At 37.6% G+C, this 18,376-nt stretch overlaps 1 protein-coding gene across 1 annotated transcript in view; it reads right to left on the bottom strand.

The window, feature by feature from the left end:
* Nucleotides 1-18,376, bottom strand: part of VWA8 (von Willebrand factor A domain containing 8) — a 371,377-nt gene that overhangs the window by 207,860 nt on the left and 145,141 nt on the right. The window contains exon 21 of the mRNA XM_065901945.1: nt 6,363-6,439. Coding sequence (XP_065758017.1) covers nt 6,363-6,439 — 77 coding nt within the window. The remainder of the gene's footprint in view (nt 1-6,362; nt 6,440-18,376) is intronic.

Here is an 18,376-nt window from a genome sequence, read left to right on the forward strand (position 1 = left end):
ACAGTGGACCAAATCTTGAAGGATTCGAGGAGAAATAGATTGTATTTTAGAGGGAGGAATAAAGACCAGCATGGATACGAGATCAAAACTGGTCAGTAGGATAGAGAATAGTCTAGTCTGGAATGCACTGGGAAAATCTCACAGAAGAGAGAATTGGGACTTCCCTGGTTGACCTGAGTACACTATATAAACAATGGACATTAATATTGGAAAAATAAACAAGTACGTAGGTCATGCTAATGAATGGACCTGTGCCATCATCTCCATATATGAAGGGTAGCAGATTAAAAAAAAATCTGGTAACATATTTCAAAATTAAGGTAATTCTGATTTTAATACAAAAGTGTACTTTTATCCAAGGAGGAAATATAGCTACAGAAATTGCAATATCAAGTTAACTTAATGTCAAATTACAATAACATTGTGGAAAAAAAAGTAAATAAATGCACTTCACAAATGTGAGTCATGTAGTCTCCTCTGTCTGAAATATGTACCATAAAAGTCATTATATGCATTAATCTTTAAAGTTATCTAAATCATACACTTAGGGCAACATCTTGATTTTAACAAAAAATATGAATTGCCTAGCTTGCTCATTTTATGAGATCTGATCTTAATGGCCATCCTCAAAAGTACACTGGTTATAAGTTTTATTCATGCATGTTTGGGGATGGTTTTACTTATCAAGATCATGTTTTTAATGACTCATAACTAATTTTGTTGGAAAGACATCCATAAACTAAAATGAGTGTGAGTGATTATTTAGATGGTAACATCACAAATCCATTAAAAGGAACCTAAAATAAACAGAGTTAATGACCTTAAGTAAGTCACCCATAGATCAGACAAGTTGCGAACATTTTTTTCGACTGCTATTTTTAGGTTTTTTAAAACATACATTTCTCTTAGGACAACTTCATCAGATTAAGTTGTATGGTAAATATAGTCAGTAAGTTGTACATAATAAAGAAAAAAACTTTTCACGTTGAAAAGCCTTTCAAAATATATATTTTAAACAGAAATGGAGATTTTTTACTTCCAACTTTACATAATAAATTAAATATCAAATACTGATAAACAGAGGTACCCCAGTGCCTATGTAAGTGGGTATTTTATTTGTAGTACTATCATCAGTCAATGATATAGCAATCAGGGCTATAGCAAAAATAATAAAAATTTATCTGAAATTTTTACTACATTTTGAATTTAGACTTTTTCTTCATAGACAATGTATCTATATATTTATGTAGCCAAAATCAGAAATACCATGGGATATAATCAACATGCAATTCTTCACTATTATTTGTTATTTCTCAATGAAAGATAGTATAGGAGATATTCTAGGCAGAAAGTAAAGCATGGTACAGTCAGCCCTCTGTATTCACAATTTCTGCATCAATCAACCTTGAACTGAAAATATCTGGGACAACAAAAAATTGCAGAAGTTCCAAAAAGCAAAACATGAATTTTTCATGTGGCAACTATTCACACTGGATTTATACTGTATTTACAATTTACATAGCATTTACATTGTATTGTCTTCCCTGGTGGCTCAGACGGTAAAGAGTCTGTCTGCAGTGTGGGAGACCTGCGTTCAATCCCTGGGTCGGGAAGATCCCCCGGAGAAGGAAGTAGCAACCCACTCCAGTATTCTTGCCTGGAAAATCCTATGGATAGAGGAGCCTGGCAGGTTACAGTCAATGGGGTCACAAAGAGTTGGACACGACTGAGTGACTTCACTCACTTACATTGTATTAGGTATTACAAGTAATCTAAAGATGATTTAAAGTATATGCAGGATGTGCACAAGTTATATGCAAATACTACACCATTTTATATAAGAGACTTGAGTAAGCATCTGTGGGTTTTAGCACCCATGGAGTACTGAAACCAATCTACTAAAAATAATGGGGGACGACCTTATCTCTAATCTTCTAAAGTTTCTACAGCATCTTGAATACTGTCTTCTTCTTTCCTATTTAAAGATACTAGAATACAGACCTAAAAGATGACCCTGCCCATTTCTATTCAACAGAGATGAGAAAACTGAGTATCAAAAAGAGACTCCAATATAGATAGTTTCAAACACATATATAAAGGTTAAACATTAATTATTTAATCATTCATATAAAAAAGTTTAAAAATAAGCAGCAAATTAAATCCAAAGAAGATAAAAGGAAGGGTATAATAAAATCAGACGTTATTGAGATAGAAAAGAAACACACAAAAGAGAGGTCCAACAGTGCCAAAACCTGGTTGCTTAAACAGAACAAAAACACTGATAACTCCCTGGCAAAAGTGACTGTGAAAAAAAGAGAAGGTAAATAATCAATACTAGGAGTAAAAATGATGATATCATCATTGGGCCTAAGGACATCAAAATATCATAAAGCAACATTACAAACAAGTTTATGCCAATAACTAGAAGACAAGGAGTAATTCCTAGAAAAATAAGATCTATTAAAACTTCTTACAATTATTTAAGACAATGAATTATAAGCAAAAGGCCTATTTACAATGAATGTGATGGTGACACAGACTAGGAATAATTACTAAGCATGTTTCTTTGCTTCCTTTTTTGCTTATTGTATTAAGTAAAGTTCATAATCCACAATCAAAATTAGTGGAGCTAACTCAGCCTAACATATCTTTCTTTAAAAATATTTTAATGTCCAATATACAGAAAGTTAAAAACTGCCCCACCATTCAAAAGAAGTCTCATGTAAAGTGACTTCTGTATTTCTGGACATATTTTTAAGGGCACCACTAAACAGTCTGGACTAAACACAATACGACCAAAATGAAACAGATAAAACAGCACAAACTCTCCTAAGAAGGAATAACCGCAATGCTCACTGTATCATCCTTAAAATGCAAAATACAAGTCTTGCTTTGTGTCTTGTGGCTCAAAAAGTGGAACTATGATATGTTACAAATCAAAGTTATTTAGGCAAAAACTAGCAAACTAGTTCAACATTTTGATTCTTTTATTATTTTCCCCAAACTTGGTGCATGTAGAAAGAAAAACCTGGTGGAAAGGCTTAAAGGTGAGGGAAACAAGGAACTAATTTTTTAGATTCAGTAGAACGTAAAAGATTGAAATAATTACAAATAAGAACCATATTACAGCTCCTTAAAGATAGGGACTATGTTTCTTATTTCTTTCCATATCTTGAAAACACCTAGTCTTGTAATCTTGACATAGTAAATTAAAAAAAAAGAATATAAGGCATAATTCATACAAAGAAGAACTATGAGAAAATACAAAGATAGGCAAAAAGTTTTCTGAAGCTATGTAAGTGAGGTATAAAAACTTACAAATTGAGATGACCTACCTAGTCATGCCCAGTTAAAATTATTAAATTAAAATTTACACAAATTTTGTTTAATTTATTCCTAAATGTTTTGTGCTTTATAATAAGTATTTAAATAATTTTCCTATTGTCCATTGCTTTTATATAAAAATACAACTGATTCTGTAGATTAACCTTATATCCTGTGACCTTGCTTAAGTTACTTACTAGTTGTGACAGTTTTTTTGATTTCTTAGAATTTTCTATGTACATAATCACGCTGTCTCTAAATAAAGACAATTTAAATTCTTCTATTTAAACATATGTGCATTTATTATTTTTTCTTGCCTTATTGCACTGGCGAGGATCTCTAGCACAATGATTAACAGTGAATACTCTTGCCTTTTCGCCCATCTCGGGTGGAAAGTATTTAGTTGTTGTTGGTTTTTTTTTAACCAGTAAATACAAGTGAGTTATAGGTTTTTCGTTGATGCCTCTTAACAGGTTGAAGAAGTTTCCAGACATTTGTAATTTGCTGTAACATTTTATCATGAATGAACATTGTATTTTACCAAATTTTTTTTGTTTGTTGGCTTTTTTCAGCGGGGCAGGGGCAATGACTGAAATGATCATATGGTTCTTCCTTTATGCTGTAAATAGAGTGAATTACATTATTTGATTTCAAATGTTAAACCAAAATTACATTCCTGGGATTAAAACCCATTTGGGTTATGATGCATTATCCTTTTTACATATTGTTGAGTTTGATCTGTTAATATTTGTTAAGAATTATTTTATCTATGCTCACAGAGAATACTTAACTGTAATTCTCTTATATTACACAGGTTTGCTGGTAAAAAAAAATACTCTGTTTTGTTCATCTAAGAATGCCTATATTTCTAAAGAATGTTTTGCCAGACTTACTAATGTATACTAACTTTTCATTCTTTTGGCTGTTGAAAAACAACCATTTCACTGAATTGTGGTTACTCATGACAAGTCAGTGGTCATTTTTATGATTTCCCCCCTATATGTAATATGCCTTATTTATTTATTTAACTATTTTTGCTGGCAGTTTTAAAGATTTCCTCTTTCGATTTTAAACAATTTGATTATAACATACTTTGCTGTGGTTTCCTGCTCATCTTGCTTGAGGTTCACTGAGCTTCCTGGTGACTTAAAGCTTTTCACAAAATTTGGGAAATTTTCCATCATTACCTCTTTAAATAATATTCTGCCCTGGTCTTTGTCCCCCATCTTTTCTTTTTTTGAGATTTTAATTGCCCGTATGTGAGACTGCATTTCTAAGGTTGCTATTTCTGTACTGAGAATTCCTAATTATTCCCTCATTATGTTGATTCCCCCTTCACAGGCTTGAACATATTTAAGGCAACTGTTTTATAGTCCTTGTCTGCTAACTCAATCATCTGTCATTTTGGGGTCTATTTCTATTGACCACTTTTCCTGCTTATTTGCATGTCTAGTAATATTCTATCAAATGCTTGATATTGTAAACGCTCTGTTGATAAATGTTTGGATTTTGTAGTCTTCTTTCAAAATTCAATGGTAAGTTTGTTCAGCTAAGCAGCTAATTTATTTCTGAATCGGTTTAATTGTTTCCAAAACATTTCCCCCCAACATCTAACCCTTTCATTTTTAAAATCATTTTGTATGAGGAAAACTTACAAAATAGTGTTAAATAACAAACATCCTTGTTTTTTTTCAAGAGTTATTTTTAAACTTATTAAGGTAGGCATAGAATAGCTTTTACTCTAGGGACAGATTTATCCTACTTCTAAAGCACAGATTTCACAGGATACATCTTTGAACCCCAGGAGAAAGTTTAATGAAGGCTCCTAACCGTGTGGGAGCTCTGGTAATTGTTCAGCTCACCAGTCTCTAGTGGTTGTTCCTTTACCAGTGTGTGAGTCATGTGGCGCTAGTGGTAAGGAACCTGCCTGCCAGTGAAGGAGACATAAGAGACTCAGGTTTGACCCCTGATTCGGGAAGACCCCCTGGAGGAGGGCATGGCAACCCACTCCATATTGTTGCCTGGAGAATTCCATGGACAGAGGAGCCTGGGGGGCTACAGTCCATGGAGTCACAAAGACTCAGACACAACGGAAGTGACTTAGCACGCACACATGCACTGTGGTAGGACCAAAGTGGTACCAGTGACTGCATCACAACCAGAGGTGTAAATGCCAAGAGGGAGTGTTTGACCACCGCTCAGCTTTACTCTGGTACTCTTCTCTTTCTGCTTTGGTCCACTAACTTTACCTTCTTTTCTCCTACATTTTCCTCTGAAAAACACATCATTATCTAGTAAAAGGACTCAAAACAAAAACCAATTCTTGTAACTCAATCCAGGGTTATTTCCACTACACAATATTTTTGTTAATCTCCTGGTATTAAAACAATAACAATTCAATCTAGTTTTAATTTGCTTATTACTTGGTATACTCCTGAATATTTTTCTCTTTCTTTTGGTAGATCTGCTGCATATTTTTTATTTTAGAAAGATTAAGAACAGGTTCATTGATAAAGCTAAAAACAATCCATGCTGAGAAAATCTATTTGATTAAAAGCTATCCCTGGACCAGCAAACCACACAAAACTAAATAATCCATAAAGTGTTTTCCAAGAAGGCAAGAGTAATAATTTACTTCTTCATATTTTTGAGTTCCTTATCTCACACCTGAGAGTCACATGGTTCACTATTTCTCCTTGTGAGCTACATTAACTTCCTGTTAGAGTCAGCTTAGTCTCCACATTCTTTTCTTCTAATTTAAGAGCCTTTATGTTGATGAAAACTACTTCCTGAATGCAATGGTCATCACTTTGTCCACAAAATATCTATGAATTCATGTTTATAAAGCATTAGTCACTTTAAAAATAAATTTTGCATGATTTTATTACCTTTTAAGGAGAGGAGAGACAAGGGCAGAAGGAAAAGAAATAAACTGGAATATTAAAAATGGGCCTTTAAGAAAATATTTTAAAATTGTACTAGGAGCAAGATAATTGATTAGACCAGATCTTAAGAGGCTGTGGGTTTTACCCTCTTACCTGTGTAGCTGGATATATTCTCGGGGTCTGTTGAGCAGGTGAAGGAATCTATCAACAATCTTGTTTTTTCCTACACCCTGTAATTACATAGAAAGCATTAAACAAAAAAGGAACTTGTCTGGAGGTAAAACAAACCAGAATAATCTCTTACCAATAATCTGTCCTAGTTTATTGCTAATGCAAACCAAACTAGTAAACACATACAGCGCATCTTTTATGACATAGTTTTTTTTTTTTTAACTGACTTCTAAATACACTAGCTCTAAGTTCTTCTTATTTAAAAGGAAATTCAAAATTATTTTTAGCCTTCTGCAACTTGTTTTTTATTTTCTGCTCTTTCATTTTACACTGAGGTGTAAATATTAGAGCCAGAATATTTCAGATTTAAAGAATGGCAGCAAAGGAAATCAAGGAAGAGTAAAAACAGATTTCTAATCCACTCTTTAGAATTGTGATTTTTAGTTATATAAAGATAAATACAATACTGTACTTCTTTTGCTTTAATTAAACACTAATTTATTCTCCTTTTATCCTACTGTCTAGTCCTTTAAGACCTTGGAAACCTGAAATTGTAATCAGGGTTTATTAACAAGTCTCAACTATATCTTCTCTTCCTAGAAATGCCCTCATTTTCTCACAATTTACTGACGCCAAGGTTGCTGTCCTTTTGTAGAGGACAAGCTGTTAAAAATGGAATCCACTCCCATGCTATTGCTCCATTTCAAAGTTTTCACTTAGAGATGGACCACTCTATTAATGGGATGTACAACTTCTAAAAAGTGGATTGTGTGGGAAGAGTAGAAGTGGTTTAAAAAGCTGCATTTTATAACATATGTTGTAGCAATAAAAATACCTTTATTGATTTCTTATACTGTCCACCGTCAAACATGGTACAAAGCTATATAGGCTTTAAATGGCATGTTGCAATAAACACAAAATTTTAAATAAATACGTTCAGACGAACAAATTGTGTGTTAATTATATCAGCTCTGTTCAATTCAAGAAACATAGGGAAAAACAAATATCATAAAAGGGTTTCTTAAAAGAACAAGTCATGAAAAACCACCGTGGGGAGCTCATGCTCCCTCCCTGCTTTTAAGATTACAGATTCCTCCTTGCTGTTTCACATTCCTCTTGAGCAATTTTAGGAGCTCGTTGTTGTTGTGTTGTGTTAGTCACTCAGTCGTGACTGACTCTTTGTGACCCCAAGGACTGTACCTCCTCTGTCCATGGGATTTCCCAGGCAAGAATATAGGAGTAAGTTGCCATTACACGCCCTATAAATGTAGAATGCAATGTGAAGTCCCTGACTGCCACTAACAGGGTCCTTTGCTACGTCTTCTTTCAATGTGTTAAAGAAAAAAAGAAAGAAAATTCAACTGAGTAAATTTTAAAAGTCTTATTGACCTTATTCAATGATTCATGAATCTAGCAGATGGAAAAGAGAAGCACAAAAGAAGAGACTTTCACAAGCAGAAAGGAGCAGGACAAGGAAGTTCTACTAGCAAAATTGTTACAGCAGATTGTGACAATGTCACTATCCTAAGGGGTCTCTTGGGCCAGTGACCTCATCATGGCTGACCAGGTGATCCTCATTTACTGGTTTAAGACTCCATTTCTGGGAGAGGCTGAAACTATAATCAAGGTAAGCCTGGGTTTTGTGGTTAGAGTTTAACGTACGGGACTCCATTTGGGGCTGGTATGTGCTACTTTTAACACATTTTAGAGTCTTCCCAACTCCAGCCTCATCTGTCTCCTGGCTCCATATACTTTCTCTGGGACTCTGACCCACTCCCTGCACTTCAGCCGTCTCATATAGCTCACACGTCTCTCCTAAGTCCCAGCTGAGATGAGATCTGCTGTTCTGAATTGTCAACTGAGTTTCTATACCAGATGTTCACACTGAACTCATCATGCTTCCACCAAAACCTACTCTCCTTTCTTTTTAACCCACTCTGAACAGTATGGCCTCGTACCCAGCTGGTCAATGAATGAGTCTCAGAATGTTTTTGACTACTGTATTTTTTCCCTGCTCTCATTCAAAACGTCACTAGAATCTCTGTAGTTTCAATTTGCAAAACTTTTGCCTGCCTTCCTTTCTTCCTCCCTCCCTCCCTCCTTCTCTTCTCTTCTTCCTTTTTATTTCCTTTCACTCCTTTCTCCTCCACTTCTCTTTCCTCCCTCCCTTTCTTCCTTCCATATCTCCTTTGTCTATTTTATCAACCTTTTTAGCACCTAATGTTCTAGGTATTGTACTAGCTGAGTGGGATGCAATGATAAATAAAATAACTACAACCCCTGACCACACTCATAGCTTACAATCCAGTAGGAAACAGACAATGAAACAAACAAAACACAGCAAGCACTCTACATACAAACTTTCAGGTTGCGAACATTCAGAGGTGCAAACGTGCGTTTGCATGTCCGCTGACATAAACGGGTTCAGATGTCTGGTGCACACTGCCGTGTGCATGCATCCTCTGTAAGTGTACTTTACTGTACACTGCTGTAAAGGGTACAGTGTCTATTTCAAGCCCAGGGGGTCCAAAAGCTTAACGGCAGCAGTACACAGCTGATTGTGACCGCTGGGTACCAAGGCTAACTTTGCTGTGTATGCGTGCTAAATCCCTCCCATCGTGTCCGACTCTTTGTGACGCTATGGACTGTAGCCCTCCAGGTTCCTCTGTCTGTGGGATTCTCCAGGCAAGAACACTAGAGTGGGGTGCCATTCCCTCCTCCAGGGACCTGCCCAACCCACGGATAGAACCCAGGTCTCCCGCAGCTCCTTCCCTGCAGGCAGATTCTTTACCCCTGAGCCACCAGGGAAGGCCTTAGCTTTGTTGTACTTACAAATAAATTGGACTTACGAATGAGCTCTCTCAGAACAGAACTCATTTGTATGTAGAGAACTTACTGTAGATGTACATGTCATGTGTCCTGCTATGGAACATCCAAAGGTCTTGAAGATTTAACCAAAGGCTCAGGAAGTCCCACCATGCAGTGATATTCTAGTTGAATTACCAAGGAATTAAAGAGGTTACGGGAAGGAGGAGAAAGAGGAGTGTTCCAGGTAGAGAGAACAGTATGTGTAAAGACTTGGGGTACTAGAGAGCTGGAGCACTGGATGGGTCCAAGCGAAGTCAAGGAGCAGGAGTGAGGAAGGGAATAATAAGGAACAAGCCTAGAACAGGGGGCAGGGTCTAGCTCTGGCAGTCCTAGAAGCCAGGGGAAAGAGTTTGGTCTGTTTCCGAATAGCACCAAAAGGCCACTGAAGTAGAGGGGTAACAGGATCAGATTTTCACTTTTGGAAAATCATTCTGGTGAAATGACAGGACAGAAAACAAGACTGAAAGCAAAGGAAAGCCATCTGGAAACTTCTTAACAAACTCAGGCCGGAGATGGTGGTGGCTTCAAGTAAGGAGCTGAGAGGTATGAACATACTTAAGAGACAGTTAGGGGAAAGGACTTACAAGATCTGAGTATGAATTGGATGTGAGGCGAGAGAAATCAACCTTTCTGTCTTGGGCAACAAGGTGGAACATGATGCTACCTAAAGACACATGAGACTGGGAGGCGAGGGGCCTCTGCTGGGTAGGGAGGGAAGTCTAGTATTAAAAAAGGGAGTTTAACTTCGGAAAGGTTGACTCTGCGGTGCCTGCTTCGCACACCTGCTCCTGCCTCTCCGGCTCACTGTCACTGCTCCAGGGCAGCCCATCGCTGTGCTCAGACTCCTAGAAAGGGTCCTCTTGGGCCTCCTGCCTCCAGATTTACAACTGGCCAGTCCACCATTTGTTTAGTTACTTTTCTTAAACAGAGATCTCATCAGGTCATTTCTGGCTTCATTTTAAAAGCTCCAATAATTCCTTCGAGGAAATGCTAAAACCATAACCCAGGAAGGAATTTCTGTAAATATCCTGAGCAAAATGAGACAGTTACAGCGATCTGTTCTTTCCAATCACAGTTTTTGCCTAGAACAAAAAAATCCTGAGGATTACTTTAATTGAATAAATATATAAACAATATCTTATTTTTCCATTACAAAAGCCACACATACTCATTTTTCTTAAAGAGAAGTTTAGAAAACAAAAAAACTACCCAATGTGCAATTGTCAAAATAAATCTGCTACCATTTTCATTTTGTTCCTGTGGATATTTATCTTTACTTACTAATCATTATCCTATATATACAGTATGTATCCTTTAATAAAAATTGGCACAAAATAAATAGCTTTTACCTCACACTTGACTCTTCTGGAAGATAATATTTAGTCGGGAAGATCCCCTGGAGGGGAAAATGGCAATCCGTTTCAGTATTTTTGCCTAGGAAATCCCACTGATGGAGGAGCCTGGCAGGCTACGGTCCGTGGGGTCCCAAGAGTCGGACCCGACTGAGCAACGAACAATAACAACAAAAAGGAACGAAAATTTTAAAAAGAAGAAGGAACCTATGGAATGAGAGATGATCAAATAACTATGAATTGTCTCAAAAGGATGGAGCTTTCTTTTATCATTACTCTTTTGTCTCATCATGTTCTCTGTGACAAGGTACTAGAAAGAAGGACCTTTACAGAGCTAGGAGTCGGACGGCTCTTTGACTACAGGGTTAGGAGGAGGAATGATTCTGTTAAGCCCCTAAGGACAGGAGGAAAACATACTTTAATTTATTAAATATTTTAAAATAAAATAAAATTTGAGGAAAGAACAGAAGAAAAGGAAAGGGGAGTCATATAGTTTGCTCTTGCTGAAGGAGGTAGAAACCTCTTCCAGCAACATTCTGCTCCCTTTGGGCCAACAAAGAGAAGGAACCTGACGTTTTTCAAGTCTTCTGCTGCATGCCTACCTGTCCTTCCAGTGCTTCACCATCCACACCCTCACACCAACCATGTCAGTGGGAGGTAACTCTTCTGTCTTGGAGAAGAGCAAACTTAAGTTCAAGGCTTCCCCAGTGGCTCAGTGATAAAGAATCATCTGCAGTGCAGGAGACAAAGGAGACATGGGTTCGATTCTTGTGTTGGGAAGATCCCCGGGAGAAGGGGACGGTTACCCACTGCAGTATTCTTGCCTGGGAAATCCCATGGACAGAGGAGCCTGGTGGGCTACAGTCCATCACGTCACAAAGCGTTGGACACAATTAAGCATCAGTTCAGTTCGGTTCAATCGCTCAGTCATGTCCAACTCTTTGCGACCCCATGGACTACTGCAGCATGCCAGGCTTCCCTGTCCTTCACCAACTCTCCCGGATCTTGCTCAAACTCATGTCCATCAAGTCGGTGATGCCATTCAACCATCTCATCCTCTGCCGTCCACTTATCCTCCTGCCTTCAACCTTTCCCAGCATCAGGGTCTTTTCAAATGAGTGAGTTCTTCTCATCAGGTGGCCAAAGTATTGGAGCTTCAGCTTCTGCATCAGTCCTTCCAATGAATATTCAGGACTGATTTTCTTTAGGATTGACTGGTTTGATCTCCTTGCAGTCCAAGGGACTCTCACCACAGTTCAAAAGCATCAATTTTTCAGCACTCACCTTTCCTTATGGTCCAACTCTCACATCCAAACATGACTACTGGAAAAATCATAGCTTTGACTAGATGGACCTTTGTCGGCAAAGTAATGTCACTACTTTTCAACATGCTGTCTAGGTTGATCATAGCTTTTCTTCCAAGGAGCAAGCAAGCGTCTTTTAATTTCATGGCTGCAATCACAATGCGTAGTGATTTTGGAGCCCCCCAAAATAAAGTCTCTCACTGTTTTCATTGTTTCCCCATCTATTTGCCATGAAGTGATGGGACCAGATGCCATGATCTTAGTTTTCTGAATGCTGAGTTTCAAGCCAGGTTTTTCACTCTCCTCTTTCATTTTCATTAAGAGTCTCTTTAGTTCCTCTTCACTTTCTGCCATAAGGGTGGTATTATCTGCATATCTGAGGTTATTGATATTTCTCCCAGCAATCTTGATTCCAGCTTGTGCTTTATCCAGCCCAGAATTTCGCATGATGTACTCTGCATATAAGTTAAATAAGTGGGTGACAGTATACAGCCTTGATGTATTCCTTTCCCAATTTGAAATCAGTCTGTTGTTCCATGTCTGGTTCTAGCTGTTGCTTCTTGACCTGCATACAGATTTCTCAGGAGGCAGGTCAGATGGTCTGGTATTCCCACCTCTTGAAGAATTTTCCACAATTTATTGTGATCCACACAGTCAAAGGCTTTGGCATAGTCAATAAAGCAGAAGTAGATGTTTTTCTAGAATACTGTTGCTTTTTCTATGCTGCAACGGATGTTGGCAATTTGATCTCTGGTTCTTCTGCCTTTTCTAAATCCAGCTTGAACATCTGGATGTTCACAGTTAACGTAATCTTGAAGCTTGGCTTGGAGAATTTTGAGTATTACCTTGCTAGTGTGTCAGATGAACACAAGTGTGTGAACATTCTTTGGCATTGCCTTTCTTAGGGATTGGAATGAAAACTCACCTTTTCCAGTCCTGTGGCCACTGCTGAGGTTTTCAAATTTGCTGGCATATTGAGTGTAGCACTTTCACAGCATCATCTTTTAGGATTTAAAATAGCTCAGCTGGAATTCCATCACCTCCACTAGCTTTGTTTGTAGTGATACTTCGTAAGGCCCACTTGACTTCACACTCCAGGATGTCTGGCTCTAGGTGAGTGATCACACCATCGTGGCTATCTGAGTCATGAAGATCTTTTTTGTTTAGTTCTTCTGTGTATTCTTGTCAACTCTTCTTAATATCTTCTGCTTCTGTTAGATCCATACCACTTCTATCCTTTATTGTGACCAACTTTGCACGAAATGTTCCCTTGGTATTTCTAATTATTTTCTGAAGAGCTCTCTAGTCTTTCCCATTCTGTTGTTTTCCTCTATTTCTTTGCGTTGATCACTGAAGAAGTCTTTCTTATCTCTCCTTGTTATTCTTTGGAACTCTGAATTCAGATGGGTATGTCTTTCCTTTTCTCTTTTGCCTTATACTTCTCTTCTTTTGTCAGCTATTTGTAAGGACTTCTCAGACAACCATTTTGCCTTTTTGCATTTCTTTTTCTTGGGGATGGTCTTGATCACTGACTCCTGTACAATGTCAGGAACCTTCATCCATAGTTCTTCAGGCACTCTGTCTATCAGATCTGAGCATGCAAGCACACAAACTTAAGTTCTAAGCAGTTAGGATCCTGCAAACAATGGGATTTTAAAGGCAAATTCACTCTGTCTTAAAAGAGGGGGCTGTTCTCTGCTTCACTATATTGCAAAACAGGATGTCAGGAGGTAGTCTCCCTGAATTGCTTTATAAAGTTATGGAGTCATAAATCAGTTACTCAAAGATTATAAAACAGCCTAAAACATGTATCCAGGAACTCCCTGAATGCAAGGTTCAGAAGGGAGAAGATGAGGAAGTCAATTTTTCTTTCTTCTGCAGGAATTTTTAAAATGGTCTCCAAGTGAGTGTTTGCCATGGCTAGTGTTCAGCTTGCCATGTGCTCTCTCAAGCATCTTAACTTTTGGCCTTCCCTCCAGTTCCTCCTAATTCTTCAGTAACTTTCATAGAGTTGGCTCCATTTGTATAAAATTTAAAGATTTTTTTCATACGGTCCTAATTTTCCTTAGAAACACTAACTGTATGAATGTCATCAACAAATACCAATTGCAGTCAAACATAACAACTAAAAAGCTAGTATTATAGTAGCATCAGGAGAAATAAACTGCTTTTTTAAAATAACCATAGAGTTTTCATCAAATATTGAAACTTTTAATTCTTTGTCTAAAATGCCTGAAAATATACTTACTATACAAGCAGTTGGGAGACTCAGACAGTCAATCCTCCTTAATCTGTCTCAGGGAGAGATTTATACCACCGTCTTCATTCATCTGAATAAACAGGGCCTAGACAAGCAAATCTCCAAACACGATCTTATTCCAACAGTTCTTAATCCAATAACACAGTGAGAGGTTTCTGCTTTAGGAATCACTAGAAATTTCTTATTTTCCAAATTCTCTCAGTGAACATACATTATTTATGTATCCATAAAAAAGAATTAAACTGCATCGTAAATAGTTCCAAACATGTGCATAAACAGGTTCCCTGTAACAAATTCGAAACAGTAGCCGAAAGTCAGGCAAACCAACACACCTTTTAACTGTACTACTAGTTTGCATGGCTTTAAAACACACTGATAAAGCTTCCTGGCAAAGTCAAAAGCTCCTTTTCAAACAGGAATAATAAAATCCACATCCTTGAAATTTCCCTTTGAAATAATGTGCTGCTGTAAATGGCAAAGTTAGACTCTTTGGTAGTTCAGTCACTTGGTATAACCAAAGCAGCCAAAACAAATACTGTGGTGGGGGGAAGAAATCAATGTGCTTACAAGAGCAATATTCAGATTCAGAACAAAGGCAAGCTAAACACTCACTAAGAAACACTGGATGGATAAACTGAAGATCAAAAAGAACACGCGGGCTTCCCAGGTGGCTCAGTGGTAAAGAACCGGCCTGCCAATGCAGGAGACACTGGTTCAATCCCTGTGATGGGAAGAGCCCCTGGAGGAGGAAATGGCAACCCACTCCAGTATTCTTGCCTGGAAATCCCATGGGCAGAGGAGTCTGGCGGGCTACAGTCCCTGGTGTCATAAAGGAGTCGGACACGTCTTAGTGACCGAACAACAGCAAGAGAGAGTGTGCAGCATGGCAAAGAATTTCCATATTGTACTTTAGGCAACTTCATAGCAAGAGGTTTCAGAAGGGACACAAAATAATATGATATCAAATAAAGATATCATTATGCTTGATGAAACCGAATATTTTATAGCCTTGGGACTCCTAAGCCACTGTAGGTACAAGAAACACGGCACACTTTGTTATCAAATTCCCTGCTGCCACTACCAGCTGGGGACACAGGGGGGGAGAAGTCTGGACAAACTGTTCTGTCCGTCTATAGACATTAGACAATTATTCCGGCACAGCAACATGGTGTATTTCTGATGTTACACAGCAGCAATCTGCCACTGCTCAGTTCAGATGATTAATTAACAAAATCCATTCTTTAATTTTGGCAATAAAATATTCACAGTAACTCAATATTGAATAATTCAACAAACATTTACTAAGCCTATACCAGGAAAAAACTAAATCTGTTCATTATAAGCCTCTAATTAACAGATGGTATGAGATACAAAGGATTATATGGTATTATGTAGTAACAATGTGTATAGAGTCCTCTTTAGTCAGTATTAAATATATGCTTACTGATTTTCATAGTGTATAAAACATTTCAAAATTAAATGCTATGAAAATTCAGGGGGGAAAAAAACAATTTTTTTAATTGTTGGGAAGTAATTAAGACAGAAATTTCTAGTCTGGAAGAAATGAATATGGTTTCATTGCATTATGGTAAATTAATCAAGAAGTTAAACTGGGTTGACGAAACTTACTTTAGAAAATAGTTCCTCACTGTAAGTTCATCAATATTGGTATAATTTTGATAAAATGTTTACATTCATGGAAGTGGGTCAATATCTCTCAGGATAAAGAGAATAGGAGAACGTATCTTTCACCCTTCAAAGGGACTGAGGGGGTACCTCAACTGAATGCAGTGTTCACTCTTGTCTGGGTGCTGATGGAGACAAACCAACTTTAAGGGACACTGGGGAGAACTGAGGAAAACGGAATGCAGGGCATCAGTGTACATTAAGGGGTTATTATTAGCTTGTTAGGTGTAGTAATCAGATTGTGGTTGTGTAAGAGATAAAAACTAAGACAGGATAACAAAAATGCATTATGTAAAGGTATGGTCTTTTAAAAGACAACATACAGATAATATGTTCAACACAGATTAAAACAAGATGAACAAAATTCTGATAATCGTTGAAACAAAGTTATGGGGACAAAGGAGTTCATTATATATTCTACTTTGTATAGAATATATTTTACAATTTCATAATAGAAAAATTCAAAATGCCCTGAACTCTGTATGTAAAGCATAGCTCCTGGCCTATTATAAGCGCAGAACGTGAGTTAGCTATTATATACTATTATTGTTGTTGCTATTGCGGCTGTATTATTAGTACAAGAACTAGTGTGCGTGGGTGCTAAGTCACTTCACTCGTGTCCAACTCTTTGCAACCCTATGGGCTGAAGCTCACCAGGCTCCTCTAAGCATGGGATTTTCCAGGCAAGTATACTGGAGTGGACTGCCATTTCCTACTCCAGGGGATCCTTCGGACCCAGGGATCGAATCCACATCTCGTATGTCTTCTGCATTGGTGGGTACATTCTTTATCATGAGGGCCACCTGGGAAATCCAAGAATTAGTGTGGTATGGTGGAAAAAACGCATGAGCTTGGGAGGTCTGAGTCCTAACTCAGCCATTAACTAGCTATGTGATCTTGAGCAGATATTCAAACTTTTTGAGTTTCAGTCTATTTGTCAAGTATGGAAAATAAAAATATTTATCTCAAAGGGTTTCCATAGAACTACATGAAATGATTCTTAAAAGTATATTGGGGGAAAAAAAGTATATTGGAAATTGTAAAACATACAATTATTACCATTTTTAATCCTTGTTCATAAGAAACTTGTAATTGAATTATAGATGAAATTTAAAAATCAAAACAACTTTAAGAATGAATTAAACACTGATAAAATACTACAAATGTTCCGAGAAAAACAAGGTTATTTCCATTTGGGGGAGACTAAGACGAGCTTCCTAGAGGAAAAAAATCTGATCTCTTGAAAACTGCAGGATTTTCATAGGGAAAGATGAGAGGAAGAAGCTCACATGAAGCAAAACATACATAAAATGGCTGGGAGACTAGGAGGGCATCGTGTACTTGCGTGCGTGCTAAGTGGCTTCAGTCGTGTCTGGCTCTGAAACCCTATGGACTGTGGCCTGCCAAGCTCCTCTGTCCATGGGATTCACCAAACAAGAATACTGGAGTGGGTGGCCATGCCCTCCTCCAGGGATCTTCCTGACTCAGGGATCAAACCCGCATCTCTTGTGTCTCCTGCACTGGCAGGCGGGTTCTTTACCACTAGCACCACCTGGGAAGCCCACTGTGTACTCAGGAAGGGTAAGAAACTCTGACTTGGAAGAACCAGAACTGCAAAAGAGGTTTGGAGACAAGTCATAGGTTTTTTTGAGGGTTTCTTTTTGAAAGAGATTTTATCTGAGAGGCAAGGGGAGCCACTTTCAGCTTTCAGGAGGAAAATAAAATTAAGAGATGCTAAGATTGATCTCAGTGTTGATAGATTAGAAAGTGCCATGGAATTGTAAAAAGTACCTACAGAATCAGTACTCTAGAAACCCAAAGCACATGAAAGTCAGAGACTGAGAAGGCATCTCCTAGGAAAATCAGCCAGAGCTCACTTTTTGTTTGAAAAGGAAAATACAATATATTAGAATTTTGGTAAAGGTAAAAAATATAGACTCTGGAATACAAGCAGAGCCTAAGTATAAAAATCTCACCAGAGTGCTATTATTTGGTAAAATCATACAAAGGGCTCACTTTAAAAGGGGGGAAAAAAGGTTGACAAATCTAGCACATCATTGGACTATATTCACCGAGAAATAATTGTGAATTATTAACTGTCTCATTAAATACATATTAAATTCTGATTATTTGCTTTGCAATTTAACATCGCAAATGAGAAAATATTACTATATGCAGATGATTAAACTTTCACTTCTTAAAACAAACACTATATATTTTTAAAACAGTTCTTATATAACGGGGGTACTTAAGCATTTTAGAACACTGCAGTACTAAACTATTTCTTCCTTCAAATATCTGATAAAGTGCAACTGCCTCTCAAAACTCAAGTGTCCTTATTCAGAAACAGAAGGTTATTTATTTATTCTGACCAGGCCGTGTGGCATGGGGATCTTAGCTCCCCAAGCAGGGATCGACCTCGTGGCCCCTGCAGTGGAAGCACAGAGTCTTAACCACTGGAACGCCAGAGAAGTCCCAGTTTATTCTTAAGGAGTTTTTAAACAACAAAAAAAATGATGTGCCTAT

This window comes from Muntiacus reevesi, chromosome 11 (assembly GCF_963930625.1).
Source record: "Muntiacus reevesi chromosome 11, mMunRee1.1, whole genome shotgun sequence".
NCBI classification, from domain to species: Eukaryota; Metazoa; Chordata; class Mammalia; order Artiodactyla; family Cervidae; genus Muntiacus; species Muntiacus reevesi.